At 43.0% G+C, this 20,276-nt stretch overlaps 1 protein-coding gene across 1 annotated transcript in view; it reads right to left on the bottom strand.

Annotated features, from left to right (window-relative positions):
- Positions 1 to 20,276, bottom strand: part of Fshr (follicle stimulating hormone receptor) — a 179,382-nt gene that overhangs the window by 12,180 nt on the left and 146,926 nt on the right. The window contains exons 5-8 of the mRNA XM_036171349.1: positions 12,753 to 12,824; positions 11,023 to 11,100; positions 7,216 to 7,284; positions 7,032 to 7,106 (exon numbers count right to left, since the gene is read on the bottom strand). Coding sequence (XP_036027242.1) covers positions 7,032 to 7,106; positions 7,216 to 7,284; positions 11,023 to 11,100; positions 12,753 to 12,824 — 294 coding nt within the window. The remainder of the gene's footprint in view (positions 1 to 7,031; positions 7,107 to 7,215; positions 7,285 to 11,022; positions 11,101 to 12,752; positions 12,825 to 20,276) is intronic.

Genomic DNA, 20,276 nt, shown 5'->3' with positions numbered 1-20,276 from the left:
AGCTCTTAATCTGGAATGGAGGGATAGCCAGTGAGCTGAGAAAGCATTATTTCCAAGCATCTATAGGGATATTCCAGAAGATTGCACTTGAATCAGTAGAGTGTAAGGGGAGATTTGCCTCAGTCAATGTGTGTGGTCTTCATCCAGTTGGCTGGTTTCCTGGCTTGAGCAAAGAAAGGAAAGATAAATTCACACTGCCTCTCTCTTCTGGAGCTAGCATATCTTTCTTTTCCTATCCCCACCACCCCTCCCCATACAGCAAAAGCCCAGGTTCACCAGCCTTTGGACTTGTACCAGTAACTTCTTGGGTTCTCTGATCTTTGGCTGAGGACTCTAGTTTGGACTATGCTACTACACCACCATATTTCCTGGTCCTCCCTGCTGCTGCTGGCCTACAGTGGACTTCTCAGGTTTCACATTCACATGAACTAACTCCCTTGATGAATCTCATCTCATATATCTCTACATCTGTCTATGTCTAGGCTATGTGTCTCTGGAGAATTGTGATTAATGTACTCACTACATGCTTAGTGTCATTTTGGTTAGTATTTCATGATAGCTCAGAATACAAAGCAAAACACAATGAGGGACATTCTGGGCAAACACGTTTTAAAGAGTACAGGGAACCATGGGATGGGATTAGAACTCTGAGATTTGAAAACTACACAGAAATTTAGAATTTCTAAAGATGGAAAAATGACTCACTGAAATCTGAAAACTGATTTTAGTCTCGAGTACCTGGAAACTTTCACACAGTAGGTATTCAATAAATTGTATATTAAATGAACTGTAAAGAAAGGGGATTTCAGACAGAAAGGACGTTGAGTGGCTGTTAAACATTCAGGTCTGGAATGAAGAACTCTGTTTTTTCATACTGTTACTTTACTGGTCACTGCTGTCCAGTATGGTGGCCCATGCCTATACTCTCAGTAGTTGAGTGGCTGAATCAGGAGGACTCCTGGAATTTCATGGTGGCCTGAGTTATACAGTGAGCTCCAGGCCAGCCTAGGCTACAGTGTAAGACATGTTTCAAAACTCCAACCCAAAATTGGAGTCATGGTGTTACCAAGCCTATGTTGAAAATTCCCAGCATGGTTATTGAACGAGTAGGTAGTATCTATCCTTCCACCAAGTACTTCAGGGTAGGCACTGTTTTGGTTCAAGTCTCCCTCTTCCTTATACCTAGCCTAGTACTAGACACACAGTAGGAGATCCTCTATTGAATCCTCAGTGAGTACCTGAGAATGTTCAAGTCTGCCCTCGTTCCTGGCAGCAGGAGCTGTGGGCTGGTTCGTCTAATCCTTGTCTTTTAGTCTGGTTGGGTTGAATGACCGTAGTTTTTCATTTAAAAATATCATTTTGGTTAGTATTTCAACACATGCTATGTTTTGGCAATGAATGGTTTTAAAATTTTAAATCCTTCCAAGTACCAACAGAGACACCACAGGCTCATGGTTGGGTCCCCAGAGACTTAGTCATCCTCAATTTTCTCAACATTGTTGGGATTCTTGGTGTTGAGTTACAGAGAGGCAAGGGAGAGAACAGCTGTTACTGATGCCAAGGCAGGACAGGCAGGAGTTAAATGGTGCCCCCATGCCCCTTTAATAAAGTCTGTTATAGCCACTGCCACAAATTTGATTTCAACAATTTCTATTTTTCCCAGCAAAGATGTTATTACAGGTCAATCATTTCCATAAGTGAGAGCACATTTCTGGTGTATTCTACATTGACAGATGGCTAGAAGACCGCTCTTTCATGATCCCAGGCGGGATAAAAAGGCAATTTACTATCTATAGGACTGTGGGTACACTGGTAATGGAAGAGAATCATTCTTATACAAATAACTCAGTGTTTGAATCTGAACTATCAAATGAATCTGAGCTATAGCCAAATCAATTTGATAAACCATCAGAATATGATTGTACTGGCTCCAGCCTGCAAAGGCAATACATTAAATTTTCCCCACAGGAAACTGTTTCCCAAGGAAACAGCAATTGCTTGATTGCTTTTTAAAAAAAAGAGAGAAAGAAAGCTCAAGTGAGTTAAGAATATCAGGTGAAAACTTGGATGGCTGCTGATGTTCAAGGTCAAGATTTATAAGGGGGATTGAGGCTGCTGTGCCTTTGAAGTGTGATGGAGCTTGTCAGCATGCCCCCGGCTTCCCACACTCTTTCCTCTTTGCAATCAAACAGCTTAGACCCTTGTGTTCCGAGACTCACTGTTCTTCACGTAGCTAGAAAGTTCACCTTCAGGAAAAAGCAGCCAACAGTTTGGGTGAGCTCTTCCAATTCCCTTAGAAGCTTTTGGACTTATCTGCTAGAGGTAAAGGAAAAGACTTTGGGAGAGGAAAACCCACCATAGTGGAGACTGAGCAAAGCTTTTCAGTTCTCAACACTGGCTCTAGAGCAGGGATGTTTACAGGGCCTCCGGGTCTACCTGCACCAGCACTGTTGGGGGACATTGTTAGAGATATCAATTCTTAAGGTCTGGCCCTGTGTAGGGCCCTGGCCCCCCATTTTGGGTAGCTGTTGCCTTGCTTGCTGACCTTGACCAGATGTCCTCCATATGCTGATTCCCTGCCAGTTTCCTTCCTGAATGCTCACCAGAGGTTCTTTGTTTGTATAGACGCTTAGATGCAAGAATGTAGAACATTGGATAGGGAACTTCTGCCCTCCGGGGTTCCTCCACTGTGCTGTAAGCCTATATTTAAGGCCTCCTCCCTCCTTCAATAAACAGCACTCGGCATTCTGCTGGAGCAAATGACACGCTGTCTATTGTCTCTGTTTTTTGATCCACAGCCCCTTGGTGAACTGGAGGTGGTAGCGCAGGCGTTACCGCTACAGCCCTGAGATGCTGAACCACATCCTTCCCCGCTTTTGAGCCAGGGTCTCCTGTGACTCAGGCTGGCCAGGGATGAACTTAAACTTCTGATCCTTTTGCCTCTACTTCTTGCTTCTATTTCAGCCCTAGTTCAGCAATTACAGATGTGTGGCACTATGCCTGATCTCATGGGGTGCTGGGGATCAATACCCAGGGCTTTGTACCTGTTAGACAAGCACTCTACTAACTAATCTATTCCCAGAGTCAATGAATCCAACATTTTTAGGGTGCAAATTATCAATCTATGGTTTAAAAAGCCTCCAGATGGTTGCAGTGCTCAATCATATTTTAGAAACCCCGCTGCAGCTCAGTTGAAAACCACTCACAGCTGCCCTAGGCTGACTTACACAGTCTGGCTCCTTCCCAGGGTCAACTACACTCAACGACTGCTTATGTAGAGGCATGCTTCCTTGCTGTATTGCAATACAGCTTGGAGGACCCCTCTTCATTCTAGGGCTCCCTGTGGGATCCACTGACCTGTTAGAGATACTTTGCCATTCAGTTACTGACTCAGCCAGATTGGACTTCCTTCTACCAGGCACTCTCCATCTACCCAGAGAGCACTTTGTAGCAAACCTCCTGGATTCAGAAGCCTGTAGCACTCTTATTTGGGGTGGGAATTGGGTATCTGACCCCAGACACAGCTCAGGCTGTGGCTTGAGCAGCAGCGGCTGTGCTGTGGGCCATCTGTGCATAATCCTGTTTCTACTCACTTGTTTAAAGCACTGGAGGAAGCTGGTCATTAAACCACTGGGCAGGTTTAATTGAGTTGCTGCACAACATTGCAGAAGTAGGAAATGAGATAGGCTGTCATCTGCCTGAATCCAAGTTATCAGGTAGAAAAGCTTGAAGGACATTTGGAATAACCTGAATGCCCCAGAGAGGGAGGCTTGAAGTTAAAGTGATAACTTGTCCTTGAAGGGATAGAAAGAAATTAGCAGTTACATGCTGGGTTCTTACACACATATCCTCATGCATTGACACAAAAAGGCATGGGATATGTGGAATATTATTCTTGCTTAATGCCATTTGGGGGGTGCTTTTTGAGACAAGGCCTCACTCTGTAGCTCAGACTGGCCTCAAGCTTACTGCTTAGCCAACCTAGGCCAACTACAGCTCATGGCCATCTTCCTGTGCCTGCCTCAGAGTTCTGGGATTAGAGGTGTGTCACCACGCCAGGCTTCCCAAACATTTTGAGTCAACCAAAGTGTTTCTGCATTACATTGGATTTTCTACAAACACTGCTCCCTTTGACCTGTGCATCTACGTTACAGCAGCAGTGGGGCGGGAAACAGGCCTGTTTGGGCCCTGCGGAGTTGTGTTTGCCGGTGCCTTTTCTCCTGCTTGCATTCACAGCAGGCACAGACAGGAGACTTATATTTTGTGATCTCTGCTAAATTCTGAGGAGACACATTGTCAGCGCCTGGCCCAGATCCTGCTTATGCAACCTCAGCACATGGTCATCTGTGCTGTGTTTCTGTATCACTGACTGGTGTTCCCTTTTACTTTAGTTTGACACCGGTTGTCGGGGGTCTGGTGACTGATTTTCAGACGTCTCAGTAGATGGATTTATGGTTCGCACACATGGAGAAGTGAGAAGTCAAGGCTAGTTTATGCTGCAAGCTATGTTGTTTCTATCTATAGTACGACCTTCATTGGACCACTTTCCTCTTCCGGTCCTGGATGTCTTAGCTGGATAATAAGCCAGCTGTGTGTCATAACCAATGCTACATTTGCAGGTGTGTACAGTAGGTTATGATTCCACAGATCTGACAGGTTGCATATTGAAAGCATATCCCACCACTGACATGTTCTGCCAAGAACAGATAGAATTACCCATGTAAGAACATCCAAAGCATTCAGGACTATTAGCTAAGTGAAATGGACAAACTTCTACCCATCCACAGAGCATCAGAAGTACTTTGTCAGAGTCCACTTGTTTTCCAAGAACTCTCAGAACAGAAAACATTAGACATCATGGGTTCCGAATACTCCATGTACTTGAGCTCTTAGACCACATTCCTGGTACTCTCCACTGTGTCCTACATTGTACTTCAAAGCAAATATCATAATCTGATATATGAAGCTATATGATTATTATCTGACTTCCCTTCCATGAAAATATAATGTCCTTGGGATGAAGAACTCTTTGTGTCCTGTAGTACACCAGGGTGGTGCTCTGTTAAATACCACCAGCGAAAGATATTCATGCAAACACACGAGTATGGACATATCTTTGGATATATGCCTTTAAATCTCTGACAGTAATAAGAGATAGATACCACAGGTTTTTCTGCTTTTCAGATAGGCGGCTGAGACTTACAGAGGGAAAGGACCCAGTTTTCACCAGGGCTGTCTGCTCTGACTCCTCTGCTTTAGCCAGGCCATGCTTCCTGTGTTTGCTCACGGTGCCTGTCGCGACTCAGACACTTTGGATTAATGTTTGAACTTCCTCAGGATGATAAATCTATCTTTACGCAGACTTTCTTTTCTTCAAAGAGGAGAGCCTCTTTCATAATGACAGCTTACCCCTTGTCATCAGTAACGAACATTTGTGGAGTTACTGTTCTGTTGCCATACAGATGGAGATTCTGGAAATATGAAGATTCTATCACAGAAGAGAGCACAAGCCGTTTGTGAAGGTGACAGTGATGTTGGCGGATTGTAGGGAGGTAGGTGGTTGATTATGCGTGGGAGCCTACAGTGACTGGAAGGTAAGAGGACAGGGGTGTGGCTACGAAATACTTGCATAGAACTTAGACTGGGGGCGGGGGATGGATGATCGCCTTAGATGTGGTAGAGGTATATTTACTTGTTCTTCAGTCTTCCTGCACCTCTTTTCTTCTTTCTAAGTGTTTTTCTTCCTGAGGAATATTCTTTAGTTAATTCAATGGATCTTGTGTAGAGTCTAGGAAAGCACATTAAGAGATATCCAGACGATGATTGGAAAAAGCACAGGGACAACCAGCTAAACTATCGGAAACACATGAACTGTGAACCAATAGCTGAGGAGCCCCCATGGAACTGGACCCCTCTGAATAAGTGAGACAGTTGATGAGCCTGAACTGGTTAGGCCCCCGGCAGTGGGACCAGGACCTGTCCTTGGTGCATGAGCTGGCCTTTTGGAACCTAGGGCCTATGCTCAAACACTTTGCTCAGCCTTGGAGCAGGGAGGAGGGGACTGGACCTGCCTCAACTGAATCTCCCAGGCTGGGCTGACTTCCCAGGGGAGACCTTGCTTTGGAGGAGGTGGGAATGGGGTGTAGATTGGGGGAGAAAGGCTGGGGGGTGGGAGGAGGGAGGGCAGGGGAATCCATGGCTGGTATGTAAAATTAAATTAATTATAAAATAAAAATATTAAAAAATACCTTTGGTAATTGTGATACAGAATCCCCATGCACTCTCTACCCACAAAGGTAATGGGAGTCACAGGGGAAAGTTACTGTTGGCTGAGGTTTTAGAGCCTTGGACTGGGGGACAGGACTTAGAAGATCATCAGTGACAGGGCACATGGATAAGAAGAGAAAAGGGCAGAGCCACTTCTGATGCAGGTTGAGGTGGGGAAGTGCTGGTGGGCAAGACGTTCCACCCAGCAAGTGAGGCACTGATGCATCCCACTGGATCTGGAAAGAGGATCCAAAAATAATGTGTACGAACATCTCACTGCATTGAAGACATGTATATATGTATCCTGGGTCCTGAGCATAAGGTAGGAGAGTCAAGTTTTCCATGTCACAGGAGAGACAAGGAGTGGAGTGACTGATGTGTGTCTTGAGTCAGTTTGTTTTGAAATCCCTTTTATAAAAGTTGCATTACTGTTGAGCAAGTTGGTTAACTCCTCCAGGTAATCCAGTTTTTCTTTCTTCAAAATGGCAATAACAGCTCTTATCCCAGAGGGTTTTATAAGGATTGAGAGCACATTTCAACCTCTTAGAACACTGGCACTTGGGACATGCTCATTATATGTTATTATTGTTGCCACTTTATTTAAAGTCATACTATAGATAACCCTAAATTGTCCCCACAAATCTTTGCAGGTATCATGAATCAAAATTGACCTTGTTTGCCTCCCCTTCTTTAAGCTGGACAAAGCTGACTTCTAATTTATATAAACTGAGCTCTTCTGTATGGAAACAGAGGAAGTTACTCACAAAATGACTGGCCCAGAGGCTCCCTGGAAAACATCATTAGGCAATTCTTCCAAATTATTGTTATCGCTTAGATTCCTGGGGATGGAGTTGGAGAAAGAATAAGAAAAAGAAAGCCACATAAATACCCCTGTTGTAAGAGCCATTTCCCTCTAAATGGCCTGGAAGAGCAGTCAGGGCTACTTACAGCTCATCTAGCTGGGTTCCGTTGAATGCGCAGTTGTGTATTTCTTGAATCCCATTCTTATTCAGCCATCTGAAATAAAAGCCCATTAAAAACTTAATAATGTCAGATGCAGACAATACAGGGGTTTGTAATTGGAAACACTGGGGCAAGGTCAGACAGCACAGTTAGTGGTATAAATAAGATGCAACCCTTAAGCTCAGGAATGGGAGGGAAGGGAGACCGGGGCTGGTTTACTGCATATGATCTATTCACAGGAACAACTGAGAGTCACAGAGAAGAATGAATAAATGGAATTTAGTTGTTTTTTTCCAAAGGCACACTCTCTGGATACTATACTTATAAGATAGTATACTCTGTCCAGGTATGGAGAAAATTCTATAGGAAGATCAAAGCTGTCCCCTGTCTTGAAGGATGGAAATCTTAATTAATGAGCAAATATTTCTAAGACAGATAAAGAACATTTTATGTCACCTTTCTCTAAGGCTTTATGCTTTTCACCCATGCTCACCCACAGCGGCAGGCTTGACTGTCATCAAAAAAATGATCTAATTAAGTTGTCAGACAACCTGAACATCTCCAGTGACCCGTGAGGCCCTGGTTATTGGAGGTTTGTGGAGGTGGCTCCAGGTTAAGGAAGAAAAGAAGAGAAATTAATTACAGCGACTGTGGGCTGTGGCAGGTTGAGCACGTGTGTGGCTATGGCTAAACTTTGGGGGAGGTGGGATTGGTGTACATAGTTGTGCTCACTGTACTAAGATTCTGAGAAGCAGGTTTGCTTGGACAGAGGTGTCTCAGGCCACCTTGGGCTATGGGCTCTGCCCTGTTCTCCTCCTGAATGCACTTTCAAACAAAAACAACTCCCCAAGGTCAGGAGTGACCCAGCTTTGAGCCTCTGGCCACGTGACCTTGTTTGCTTGCAGTTTCTTTCCCTGCTGGTTTTGGTGGGTTTGCTTAGAGCATTGTGCTGAGGGCTGACCCAGAGAAACCACTTAGGGACTCCAGAAATTTCTTGGGCCATGATGAGTATCCAGTGAGCTAAAAAACCTAGAGAGAAGAAAAGTACATCTTTTCAATCATTATCAGCTGACAGGTAGCTTCTCATGACAAAGGAGTGACTGTGCACCCCATTTTGCTCCCCAACCTCCATTCTCTACCATCACTACCCTGGAAGGTCTCTACCAGAAACATTTAGACTATAGATACATCAGCCTGTCCAGGGTGGTAACAGTAACTGGGCAGCAGCCTCTAACCTGTGGGATGTTTATCCCTGGGGTTTTAACACCAACCACAAGTGTCAAGGAACTTTCTCTACTTTATGGACCAAGAAGCAAGGTGAAAGATGTCATTTGCTTTAAAATGTTGCCACAAATGTTACTGAACAAATACAAAATATGGTAATTAAATAAAATTGATGTTTTCATTTTTAATATATGTTAATTATAAATACCAGTCTTAACTCCAAGCTGGATTTGGCCTGTGTAATTTAGTTGACTGATCCTGCCTCTTTGCCCAAGACTCTGAAGGCCTTATAGGCTCTACCTACTTGTCTGTAGATTTGATAACTAATCTTTCCTGCACAAATTGCCCTGTGAAAAAGTATTGACATAATGAAATAATATATAGACTACAATAATTATGGTATTTGAAGAAGTTCATTGTCTTTATCATTTTCTTGATTAGCAGGTCACAACATGAAAGAGGGTATTGCTATTTTTATGTCAATGGTGTATCATCACACAAAATCAAATTATGTCAAAACCCCTTGCCCTTGGCTTCATATTATTAGGCTGTTGGACTCTACTAACCTGGAGAAACCAACAACTATAAAGTGTATTCCTAATCTCTTTCTCTGGTTCTTTTGTGGTGGACTCAAGGCCTTGATGATGCTAGACATGTTCTCTACTTCTGGAATAGATCCTCAGTCACTTATAAATATGTGATAGATATTTATATTTAAATAAGCATGTCTTTAAAATTTGAGATAAGTTGCTCCTGCTATCCTTGATCTCACCCTGCAATCCAGGCAGGCTTGAGCTCACAAACTTCCTGTCTTAGCCTCCTAAGTAGCTGAGATTATAGGCCTGTATCACTAGGCCTAGTTCCTAGTTTCTTAAGACAGGGAGTGCTTGCTTTAAAATCCGGTGATAACAGTGGTGTTTGAGATGATGATGAGAATCACAACCATTTGTGAGGTTGTCCTGCTGAAGAAAATCCCTCAGAAAAATCCTGGGTCCTGAGTCATCCCTAGAGTCAAAACGGTATGCTCACTTAGTGGAGACTTCTCTTATAAGGATGAGGCCTATGTCCATTAAAACTCATGAAGGATGGGCAAGCTAGATGGGAGCCAACTAAGGAAGAGCCGCAACGCTGGGAACAGTGGCCCCAAACAGAACCTTATCTCTGGTCTCCTGAAGTACGCCATTCTTCTGGAAGGCCATCATTCAGTTCTTTTCCCAGTAGCCTCTCTGCTTTTTGTGGCAGAGGTGGATGAGAAAGGGCTCAAAGGCCATAGAAAATGTGTTTTTATTGCTCTATTTTTTGAGTCAGTTGCCAAGGGCCTGATAATCTTAGGCTTTTAGAAAAAATAAATATGTACATTTGTCTTTAGAATAGGACTACCGAAGTTTTGAAGATGTGATGAGGTAGAGAGCTTTTCTGTGCTCAGCACCAGTTTGTTATATTCTCCCTGAGTACACTGGATGGCTCTCTTAGGAGAAAACATCTCTCTGTATTAAAAGTATCTAGACTAAGAACAACCGGAGACTTACAGCTGTGTTGAGTAGGAGTCTTCTGACTCTATTATCTGTGGATTAAGGAACAGACAACGCAAGAAAATAGATGCTGTCCTCACAAATGTGAATTTATCTCTCAGAGACACGTCTGAAAAATGTTGACTCTCAAGAGAAAGGTATCCTCTCTTAAAAGTGTGTTGCTAAGCTCTGGGGAGTCACACAGCGCCTATAAACAAAGTGGTGAAGAATCAGGTTCTGTGTAGCTTTTGCTGCTTTAGGAGAGATGTACACAGTGAAGTCCATTTACAAAACAAAACCACGAGAAATCACGGTATAACGTGAACCCATAGCAATTTATCAAACAGGAAGATGAAACTCTTTTCTCACAGGTGTAATCACAATCAGTGATTCTCCAGCTGTCACTCAGTGCATCTCAGTTGCAAGGATTCTGTGAACACTTGGGAAGTTCACAATACCTCGTTTTCTGACTATTCTGAGGAGAGGGTGGACTGCCATGCCAGCTACTAACACAGAGGATTAGAAGGCCAGTCATTGATGACACTGAGTACATTCAAAAACTTTCCTGGAATTCAGACTCAAGCTCATTAGCAAGTGTGATTATTCTGAGCAAAGAAGACCATCATTGTGAGCTCAGCATGGGCCCAAATGGGCGCTGCTTCCTGTGATTATGAGGAAGAAGCCCTATCTCCAGAGTCCACCTCCTTCCCCATCAGTCTCTTTAGGCAACAGAAGCCTTGCCAGGCAGTAATGAGCTTTATTGACACACAAGCTATTCTATCCTTTGGAGCAGATGCTGCATCACGGGAGACCATCATTCAAAGAGCAATTTTAAATACTTGAATCACACTACAGAATCATGAATTATTAACATGACTCCATGTTGCGATTCTGAGATATAAAAACGAGAGGAAAGCACAGGAGCCACAGAATGATTTAGATGGTGAAATGCCAATGTTATTACACAAACAGACAAAGGCATGGGCCGTTATGAGAAAACTGGAGTTCAACAAGCAGATATTCAAGTGCTAGGCCATTGGGTTCCCCCCTTACTTACAGAATCACGCTTTCAAAGCTCAGCCCGGTGAAGGAATTCCTGGCAATGGTGTGGATGTTTATGTTATCTTGAATGTCTCTAAGAAGAAAGAGCAGACAAATTAGATGTTTGTGTGGGCTCCACCTGGGTAACCTTTCCACATTCAGTTTGCTGGCACCAAATGAGCTGCAGCTGCAATAACACATTGATAGAAATTTTGTTCAGAGGACAACAGCTCAAAGTTTGGGCAACAAATAGCCTGTTTATCTGTAGTGTGACAGTTCTTCTCAAAGACGAAATTGCACACCCATAGAACCTCTTCTCTTGGGAGGATTCCTTAGAGGAGGTCACTGTGTTGAGGCTCTCTTCAATACAGTTCTTTTTTAGCTTCCTTTCTACAGTAGGCCAGACCCAGGAACTCACCTGTTCCTTACAGACTGCCCACTCTACTCATTTTGTGTCATCTCCTCCTTTCTCATCCTTCTAGTACTTTCTTTGTGTGTGTGTGTGTGTGTGTGTGTGTGTGTGTGTGTGTGTGTGTAGGCCAGAGGACAGCCTCGGGTCATTCCTCAGGTCATAGCATCCACCTTTTTTTGAGACACCATCTGCCACTGGCCTAGAAGTAGCCTAGCAGGATAGGCCGGCTGGTCAGCAAATCTCCAGTGTCCTGCCTCTACCTCCTTAGTGCTGGACAATAGACACGGTGGTGTACGCTTGGCCTTTAAAAAAGCAGGGATTTGGGGTGGTCAAGCTAAGGCCCTCACGCTTATAAGTCAATCACTTTTATCTGAGTTATCCCTCAGGTCCTTTTCCTTTGTCTTACATATTGTTTTATTTTTCCATCATTAAACAATTTCTTACTGACTTTTTCCTTCTCACGTTAAAGGACAGGGACTTTTTTTTTCTGTTTGTTTTTACTTATCTTTCCCTCAGACTGACCTATTAGGTCTGGTGAACATATAACAGTAGAAGTGCTAACAGCTGGAAACAACTCAAGAGATCTAGAGAATTCTCTTTGTCCTCCATCCTCCGCTCCTTACACCCTCCTGCCAATTGTCTTTGGGACCCATCTGCTCAGATTCTTACAAGTTGACTATTGGAAATAAAGTTCTTCCTTCCTTCCTTCCTTCCTTCCTTCCTTCCTTCCTTCCTTCCTTCCTTCCTTCCCTCCTTTCTCCCTTCCCTCTGGCCCCTTTCCCCCCATCTCTCTTTCTGAGCTGGGAATAAACCCTGATACTCATGCCTACTAGACAAATATTCTACCATGAGCTCTGTCTTAGCTCCACACATTGCCTTTTCTTCTCCTCTTTTAAACTACAGGTTTCATAGAAAAGGGAAAAATAGTTGTTATTAATCTTTAGTAAGACTCTCCCAGGCAGGGAAATGTAGGGACTCTAGAAGTGAGGGGAAATGATGGAGGAATACTGGAGTTGCAGGGATCTCACTGTATGATTTGGTTCTAAGACTGTTGTTGATAATTCTTGGTTCAGAGTCTGTTAACTTCATTCAGATGGGACTTTGCCAGCCCAACTTCTGTTTGTCTTCCTCCCTCTGCTCACCCAGAGCCAGGTATTTGAGGATGCACTACATGATCCAGAAGGCCACAACAAGCCCAAGGCCAGGGACCAACCAACTGTTCATTCAAACTTGGGAAAGTGTGAACCAAGGCGATCTTTTTCTCTTTGTAAGTCTATTATCTCAGCCGTTGGTTAGATAGAGGGCTGATTGACATCCTGTCAATCAAAACTTACAATAGAACCTTTTGAAGAGACTGAATCTTATGAACCACTGGCAAGTGCCTAATGCCTGTGTTGGATATTAACCTAGAGAGAGAAAGAGAGAGAGAGACAAAGTAAGAGTGAGGGGATGGGAAACTGTAAACATTTGTCAGAGCCCAAACTTTACCAATTCAAATGCCAATTGTAGACTGTCAGAAAAACCTGTTAGAGTACACCAATATATCTAAATTATACTTTTATTAGCTCTTTTATGTTTTAAGAATCTAACCAGGATCTAGTCAGTGTTGATTCCTTGGAGCAAAGAAATTTACAATTTTTTTTTTTTTTACAAGGTAGAGATGTTCTACTGTCATTCACACACTTTTATTTTTGAACATTGATAAATTTGCACTATTCATATGTAACTTACAATGAGATAATACAATTTCCCAAGTTACCCCAGTTTCCAGCCTTGGTGTACTTGGTGAATAACTAGCATTTCCCCTTTCAAAGAAGTTCTGTTGGGGTTACAGTGTGAGGGCTCCACACTCTTTGACTTCAGGGTACACAAGTAAGCTAAGAAGGGTCAGTTCAACTCCCTCTTGGAAAGTAGTTGTTGTTGAATGGAGACAAGTTTTCTGCTATCACCAGTGGAGAGATGGTTCTAGAAAAATCTCTCCATCTTATGACAGCAGACCTACCCTGGATCCTTCCCAGTGTTCAGCTTTTTGGGAAACAAAGCCTGAGAGTGTGAGATGAAAGCTGTCCATGGCTGATGTAATGGATGCTGTAAATTCAGAGCATCCGAGGCAGGAAGCGTGAAGTAGGGGAGGAGAAAGCCAGTCAGTGCCAGGATGAGTGATGGTGTTGGCCACTGCTACTGGTGCCGGTTCCTTAATCTCAAGGACCTGATTTAGGAGATCTACTGAACCTGCATCAGAATTATTGCTCTGATGGACGAGTGTGTGGTGAAGGAAGGGATTCATATCTCCTAATACCCTACTTCTAGCTGAGATATTTGTGAATGCCCCGTGAGTTTTGGATGGGTATCTCTCACCATAGTGTTGATGATCCTCCAGAGTAGAAAGTGAGTCTGCTGGGTGAGGTGGTGGTATCCAGCTACACATTCATTAAGCTGGATGACATTTTGGAAGAAGTGATTTGCTACGTCAGTGGCTTGAGTTGTCTAGTGACGCATGAAAGCCAACACCACTTTCTAGAATTTCCCTGGTGCAAGTTGCTCCAAGTCTTTCCAGTACAGCTCTGCTTCCACTTCTTTTCTGTGTGTTTCTTGGCTAAGTGACAGCAGTCTTTGTTGCTTGCGTCCTGAAGAATCCTTATCAATACACACATCACTATGAAGGACCAAAGCTCTGCACTAGATTTTGATGTTTTGTTCCTGCATCTATATTTGAGTCAGTACATCCTGTCTATAGATTTTTGCAATGATTCTTGGAGGCTGTGTTCCCACTTGGCTCCTAACGTTTCGTGGAGAACTCATTTTGATAAGCTTTGCTTTTGAATACTTCATCAAAATCAGAATGACCTCCTGCCTTTTACTGGACCAAAGGGGTTATTCACATAATCATTTGGAGGATTTGTTATGACATTAATTTTCCTTTAAAAATTAAAAGCTGAATATGATTTCATAGGCCTGGAATCCCAGTCCTTAGAAAGCTGATGCAGGAGAAATGCGATTTGTGGCCAACCGGGGTCACAGAGCTGAGAGCCTGTCTCAATTATAAATTTCCCGTACAGAGATATGCGCATTTTGGCGTTGGTGACAATGAGTGAAAATAAGTACACAGAGACAGCCATGTGGTCACCGCCACATCCCAGATACAGTGCAATGCCATTGCCCGGGTTCCGCGCCCTGTGTTTTCAGTTTGCATTTAACCTCTTCCGAACCTCCAGATCCCAATCACCAGTCACCAATTTTCTGTGGCTATGATTTTGCCTTTTCTTCAAGATCACATTTTCCAAAACAGAATCAGAGAATGGATGACTTTAGAGGTTGGCTGGCTTCTCACTCAGCGTGGTGTGTTTGAAGCCCTCCCTGGCGTGTTTTTCAGTGGTTCTTTGCTTTTGTTGCTAAGTAAGGGTTTCTTTGTATGAATGCTCCACAGTTTGCTTATCTATTTCCCAGCTGAAGTTTCAGGTTTTGTGGAAAAAATATGTGGTTAAATGCATTAATGTTCCTATATTCATATAGTGTATCACTTACATATAGAAGGTGCTTTAAATGCAAGTATATGGCTGATGTCTGTCCGGTAAGGGAGAGGAGAGAAGAGAAGGAGAGAGAGAGAGCTAGAGTGAGAGAGAGCGAGAGAGTAAGAGCAAGAGAATGAGAGAGAGGCAGAGACAGAGAGAGAGAGAGAGAGAGACAGACAGACAGACAGACAGACAGAAAGAGAGAATATGGGCTTTCCTTTTTCTTGGGTAAATGCCTTGGAGTATGATTTTTCTGGGTCTGATGGCAAGCATATGTTTAAACAGAAAGCAGTTCAGCTTTTTTTTTTTTTTTTTTTCAAGCGAACCATTTTGTAGTCAACCAGCAATGCGTGGGAGTGCCGGTTGTCTACATACTTTGGTTATTCCAAAGCTACACATATTATTTCATACCAAAGCAATATATATGTATATTATGAGACTCATGAAAATATAGAGAGATGTTTACAGGAGAAAACAAAAGTCACCTCATGGCCCAGTGTTAGCCTCTGTTGGTATTTAAATCAGAAGTATCCGTCAAAATAGCTTTCCTTTGTTCTCCAATAACCCCCGAGATTCTACTCAGTGCTGCTGGGAGTACTGGAGTAACTTTAAGACCCACGACTCAACCCAGATCCAAACTTGTCTGTTTTTAGATCTCTTCCCAAGTGTTCTTCCAGTGTTCTCCCAGTGAGACATCAGAGCAGCCACCATATTTAAGATTTTTCTGACAGTCTTCCTCTGTGTCTAGGTCTGGAATGCAGTGTGTGCTCATAAACACTGGATAATTGCTTGATGTTTGTAAAACATTGCTTGTTTCTGTCACCAGGACTATATCAAAGCTCTAATTTGGCTAATTTGCTTGTCAGGTATCCCTGCTATTTGGGGTAATTAGTCTTAAGCAGAGGCAGGGAGGCCTGGAGGCCAGTCGTCATGAGATCCTGCATGTCATCTCTGGCATGAACGAGACACAAGTCAGTTTATCTCTCCAGGCCAGAGAGTGTGTGGACTGTGATCATCAAGGTAGACATTCTACCAAACACTTCTTTGCCATTTCACCTCCTCGTGGCTCAACTTTTACTCTAGCTGTTGCCATGGCAATAGGCTGCTGTTAGATTTAACATGGCAGATGCTTGCCTCAGCTGTACTGAGTGGCTTTCATTTTCTGTCCTGGACTTCTCTGCTGCTTTTAAGGTTGGCATTTATAGAAACCTGATAAGCCATTCTGAGGTTGAGAGTGCATTCTTTCCCCTTGTTCCTTTAGAGTACTTGGCCTTGACCTGAGGGCATCATGCACACAGCTGTCCTACCACTTAGTAATACCCTGAACAATTCTTCACTTTCTATTTTGAGGCAGTGTTTCTCTAAGTTGCCCAGGCTGACTTTGAACTCACGCTGTAGTCCAGAAAGGCCTTGAAACTGCCACCCTCCTGCCTGAGCCCTCTGAAGTAGCCGGGATTCTAGACCCACACCACCAAGCCTGGCCATGATAATACATTTTTTGATTTAATGTTTCCCCTTCTCCATTTCTTTCATTTTTGCCATCCACATCCTTTCTCTGAGTTTGTATGTATACATAAACCACTCACATGTAAGCCCTTGCTCAGGTGTTTTTGGAGACCCCAGGTTAAGGCAGACACCAACTTGCAATGAAGTTCACATTCCTCATAGATTCACAGGTAGTTGCTCTGTCCCCTGACTTTATGTCTGTCTTTAAGTGCAGTCCAGTCATGTTTTTCTTCCTTCTTTCTCAGCAAAACTTTCAGGATTATCTGCAATACTGTTGTTTCTTATCGCCTCTATATGCTCCAATCTGATTATTCAACCTCCATATCTTCACCTGAAACTACTATTGTGTCCCAAATTCACCCATCTACGTCTACCAACTACCAAAACTAACAAGTGTTCAAGTTTATGTTTTGTGAGAACTTTCTAGATCACCCAGTGCTCTGGGCCAGTCTCTCTCTTCCATTTCATTTGCGTCACACTCATTAGTTTTTCCTTTTCTTTAATACTCCTTTGGATGGTCTTGTTTTCCTTTTCTTTGTTAGTTTTTAGAGTCTTCGTCAACGTCTTCTATGGTTCCAGCTAAGTAGCTTTTGCTTCTTGTGGTTTCTGGCTGTGATTAGCATGAGTTCTGAGTTCATCCCTGCAACCTGACCTCTCTAGTCTGCCAGAAGTGAGGTTTTACTTCCCAACAGCCTCTTGAATGATCCATTGTCATAGCTGAAGTTTTTCCCTTACAGTCACCTCCATCAACCATGTCCTCCACGGTTTGTTTCTAAGAAATACATTGTTGTCTGTCAATCATTCATTGAAAAACTGATAAAAACTGGCTGCTTATTCCTCAAAAGCCTTCTTAGATCCTTATCTTGATTCTATGTAATTTTGTCTACATCCATTGATACATTCTAAAACAAGCTACTTCCATCCCCTGGCATTATTAAATAGTTTCCTCTTGGCTCCACACTTCATCTTGTTCTTTTCTAATCCATGCTCAGTGCAGCATGCAGCACATTCTTCTAAGTCGCACAAATCAGATTGCTCTGCACCTTTGCTGTGAAAGGGTTATTATTTCCCATAAGACCCTGGGTGAAATTTACATTCTGTACTGGGATTAAAGGCATGCACCATCACCACCTGGCTGCACCTTTTCTTTTTAGCTGTTTATCAAAATTCCAAAGCAGGGAGTAGAGAGATCTACATGGCTAAGACCATGTGCTGCTCCAGAAGAGGACCTGGGTTTTATTCCCAGCACCACATAGTGTTGCAGAATATTATTTTGAGGTGAGTTACTTTTGTTTATGCTGCATTTGTTTAACTCTGTGAAGCTGTGTTACTGTGCCTGTCTAAAACACCTAATGCTCTAACAAAAAACTGAACAGCCAATAGCAATGAAGAAGAAAGGATAGGTGGGGTTGGAAGGCAGAGAGACTATATAGAGGAAGAAATCTGGGAAGAGAAGGAAGAAGTAGCCAGAGAAGGAGGAGGACTCCAGGGGCCAGCCACCCAGATACACATCCAGCCATGGAGTAAGAATAAGATTTATAGAAGTAAGAGAACAGGAAAGGACCAAAAGCAAAAGGTAGACAGGCTAAGCTAAGTTAAGTTAAGGGAAGCTGGCAAGAAACAAGCCAAGTTAAGGCCAGGCATTAACAAGTAAGAATAAGCCTCCGTGTGTGACTTATGTGGAAACTGGGAGGTGGGTCCCACAAAAGAACAAAAACAAGTAACAACATTGCTGCTCACAATCGTCTGTGACTCCACTTTCTGGTAACTTGATACCTACCTTCTTCTGGCCTCTGCAGGCACAAGGTATATATGTGGTAGGTACACATACATGCAGGTAAAATGCTCATACAAATGAAGTGAAAATAAATTAAAACAATTTCCATAGTATATTATACAACCACATTGTGAATGGTATAAAGGCAGAATCTGTGTGTGCCCAGAAAACTTAACATTTCCACCACACTGGATGGAACACAGACTGTGTTTGATGCTTGTCAGGCTTTTTTGTTTTGTTTTGTTTTGAGGTGGGGTTTTGCTGTGTAGCCCTGGCTGTCCTGGAACTCACTGTACAGACCAGACTGGCTTTGAACTCACAGAGATCTGTCTGCCTCTGCCTCCTGAGTGCTGGCATTAAAGGCATGTGCCGCCACCAAACTTTTAAGGAGATATGTGCTATGTGCTGTCAGTAAGGTGGGCACATGAGAAAATTATGTCCCACCTGTAACCAAAGCACACAGATTTGACATGGTATTAGCATCTGCAAATGGTTATAAGTTTTGTGTAATTGAAGAAATGAGAAATCATGGTTTTCCAATGAGGATGACACAAGAGAAAAACATTTAGCTAATGTCATAGAATGAGCTCCCATACCCACATTATGGAGTATGGATAGACATCCACAACAGCACATTGAAATCTTTGGTCTTTATAGAAAAGAAAATACACAGTGAAAGTGGCTGAAATTATTCCAGTAGTGCTGGGTTTAAGACACTTAAAAAGATCTAGTGACCATCTAGCTGGATGGATTATTGCTTATAACTCTGTAGCTGAGATTCTCTATATCCCCAAGATAAGGCAGGAAATGGAGTTCTGATGAACACTTAGTTTTCAATTCATTCTCCCCCTTCTGATCAATAAATTCACGTCTGATGGAGTCTGGAAGTGGGTAATCAGCTAGGAGCCCTGTGTCTCAATGGGTTTGCTTTGGTCAAATGATTGTTTGCTGCAAAATTATTTTGATTCACTCAACTGTGGTTTATCTTCTGGAACAGTTAAAGGCCTAAGGGTAAAATGTCAGCAAGTTTAAGTTCTGCAAATGGATCTTGCAAAGAAAAGCAACCAGCTTGGAGCTCTCGCTCCCTCAGTCGCCAGCTTCACACCCTGAGCTGGCATTAGTGCCTTCGTATCCCGATTGCCCTTCATCTTTAGGTTACAATAATAAAATTGTCCCTCCTCTCAGGATAAACCTAGTGGGGTCCTTGCACTTGGCAGGAATCATCCCACCTCTTCTGCCACTGGAAAATATACTTGCCTTTCACAAACAGACTACCCTGTGACTCTGAAGCCCCTTGTATCATGGATACTTTTTGTTAATCTCCACGAGCACCCATGGGTTCCTGTTTCTTTTTTCCCCCTTAAGTTAACGGGGTCTGTTCCTTACACCAGTATAAGTATCATCCTCCTACTAAAGCATCATTATGCCCCAGAGAATAAGCCAGAGACAATGTCTTGGCTTCAGTGAGTTTGAAGGTGAATCGGACTAAGATGGACACAGGTGAAACACTAGTGAATGGACTAGTGCTACACTGTATGCTATTGGTCACTAATGTCTTCAATGTTCAAAAGACTGGAGAAAGCAAAGGGAGCTGGAATGGCCAGTTAGGACAACATCTAGAAAGAACAACCAACCAGATGTTTAGAGAGGAAAGAACATTCATCTGAGCTAAGTGTGGCAGTCTGTAGAGTTGGGTCACAGGGTGAATATGGGAGGGTGGGAAGCAGAGAGGGTAGAAAAGGGAAGGGGGAGGCTGTATCTCAAGGACAGCTAACAGCACACAAAGAGAAGTGTAGGGTTATGGGAAATATAGGAAGCCCCTTCAGTATATTCAAAGGAGAAGACTTGAGGTATCTTTGAGTAGAGCAGGTCCATGGTTTCACTATCTTATCACCTCATGTCTTCATAGTACTAATCAGGCCAAACTTGTGGGGGTCACTGAAAAGCTACCATACAAACAAATACTTAGCCTGCAAAATTGAGCAAAGTAGTTCTAGAAAAATGACAGGATATTCCTGACTTCTCTTCTGCCAACCAATAATACACTTCTTTAAATCATTCCC

This window comes from Onychomys torridus, chromosome 21, assembly GCF_903995425.1.
Source record: "Onychomys torridus chromosome 21, mOncTor1.1, whole genome shotgun sequence".
In the NCBI taxonomy this organism is placed as follows: Eukaryota; Metazoa; Chordata; class Mammalia; order Rodentia; family Cricetidae; genus Onychomys; species Onychomys torridus.
The sequence above is the reverse complement of the archived record's forward strand: the minus strand, read 5'-3'. Positions and strand labels throughout refer to the sequence as shown.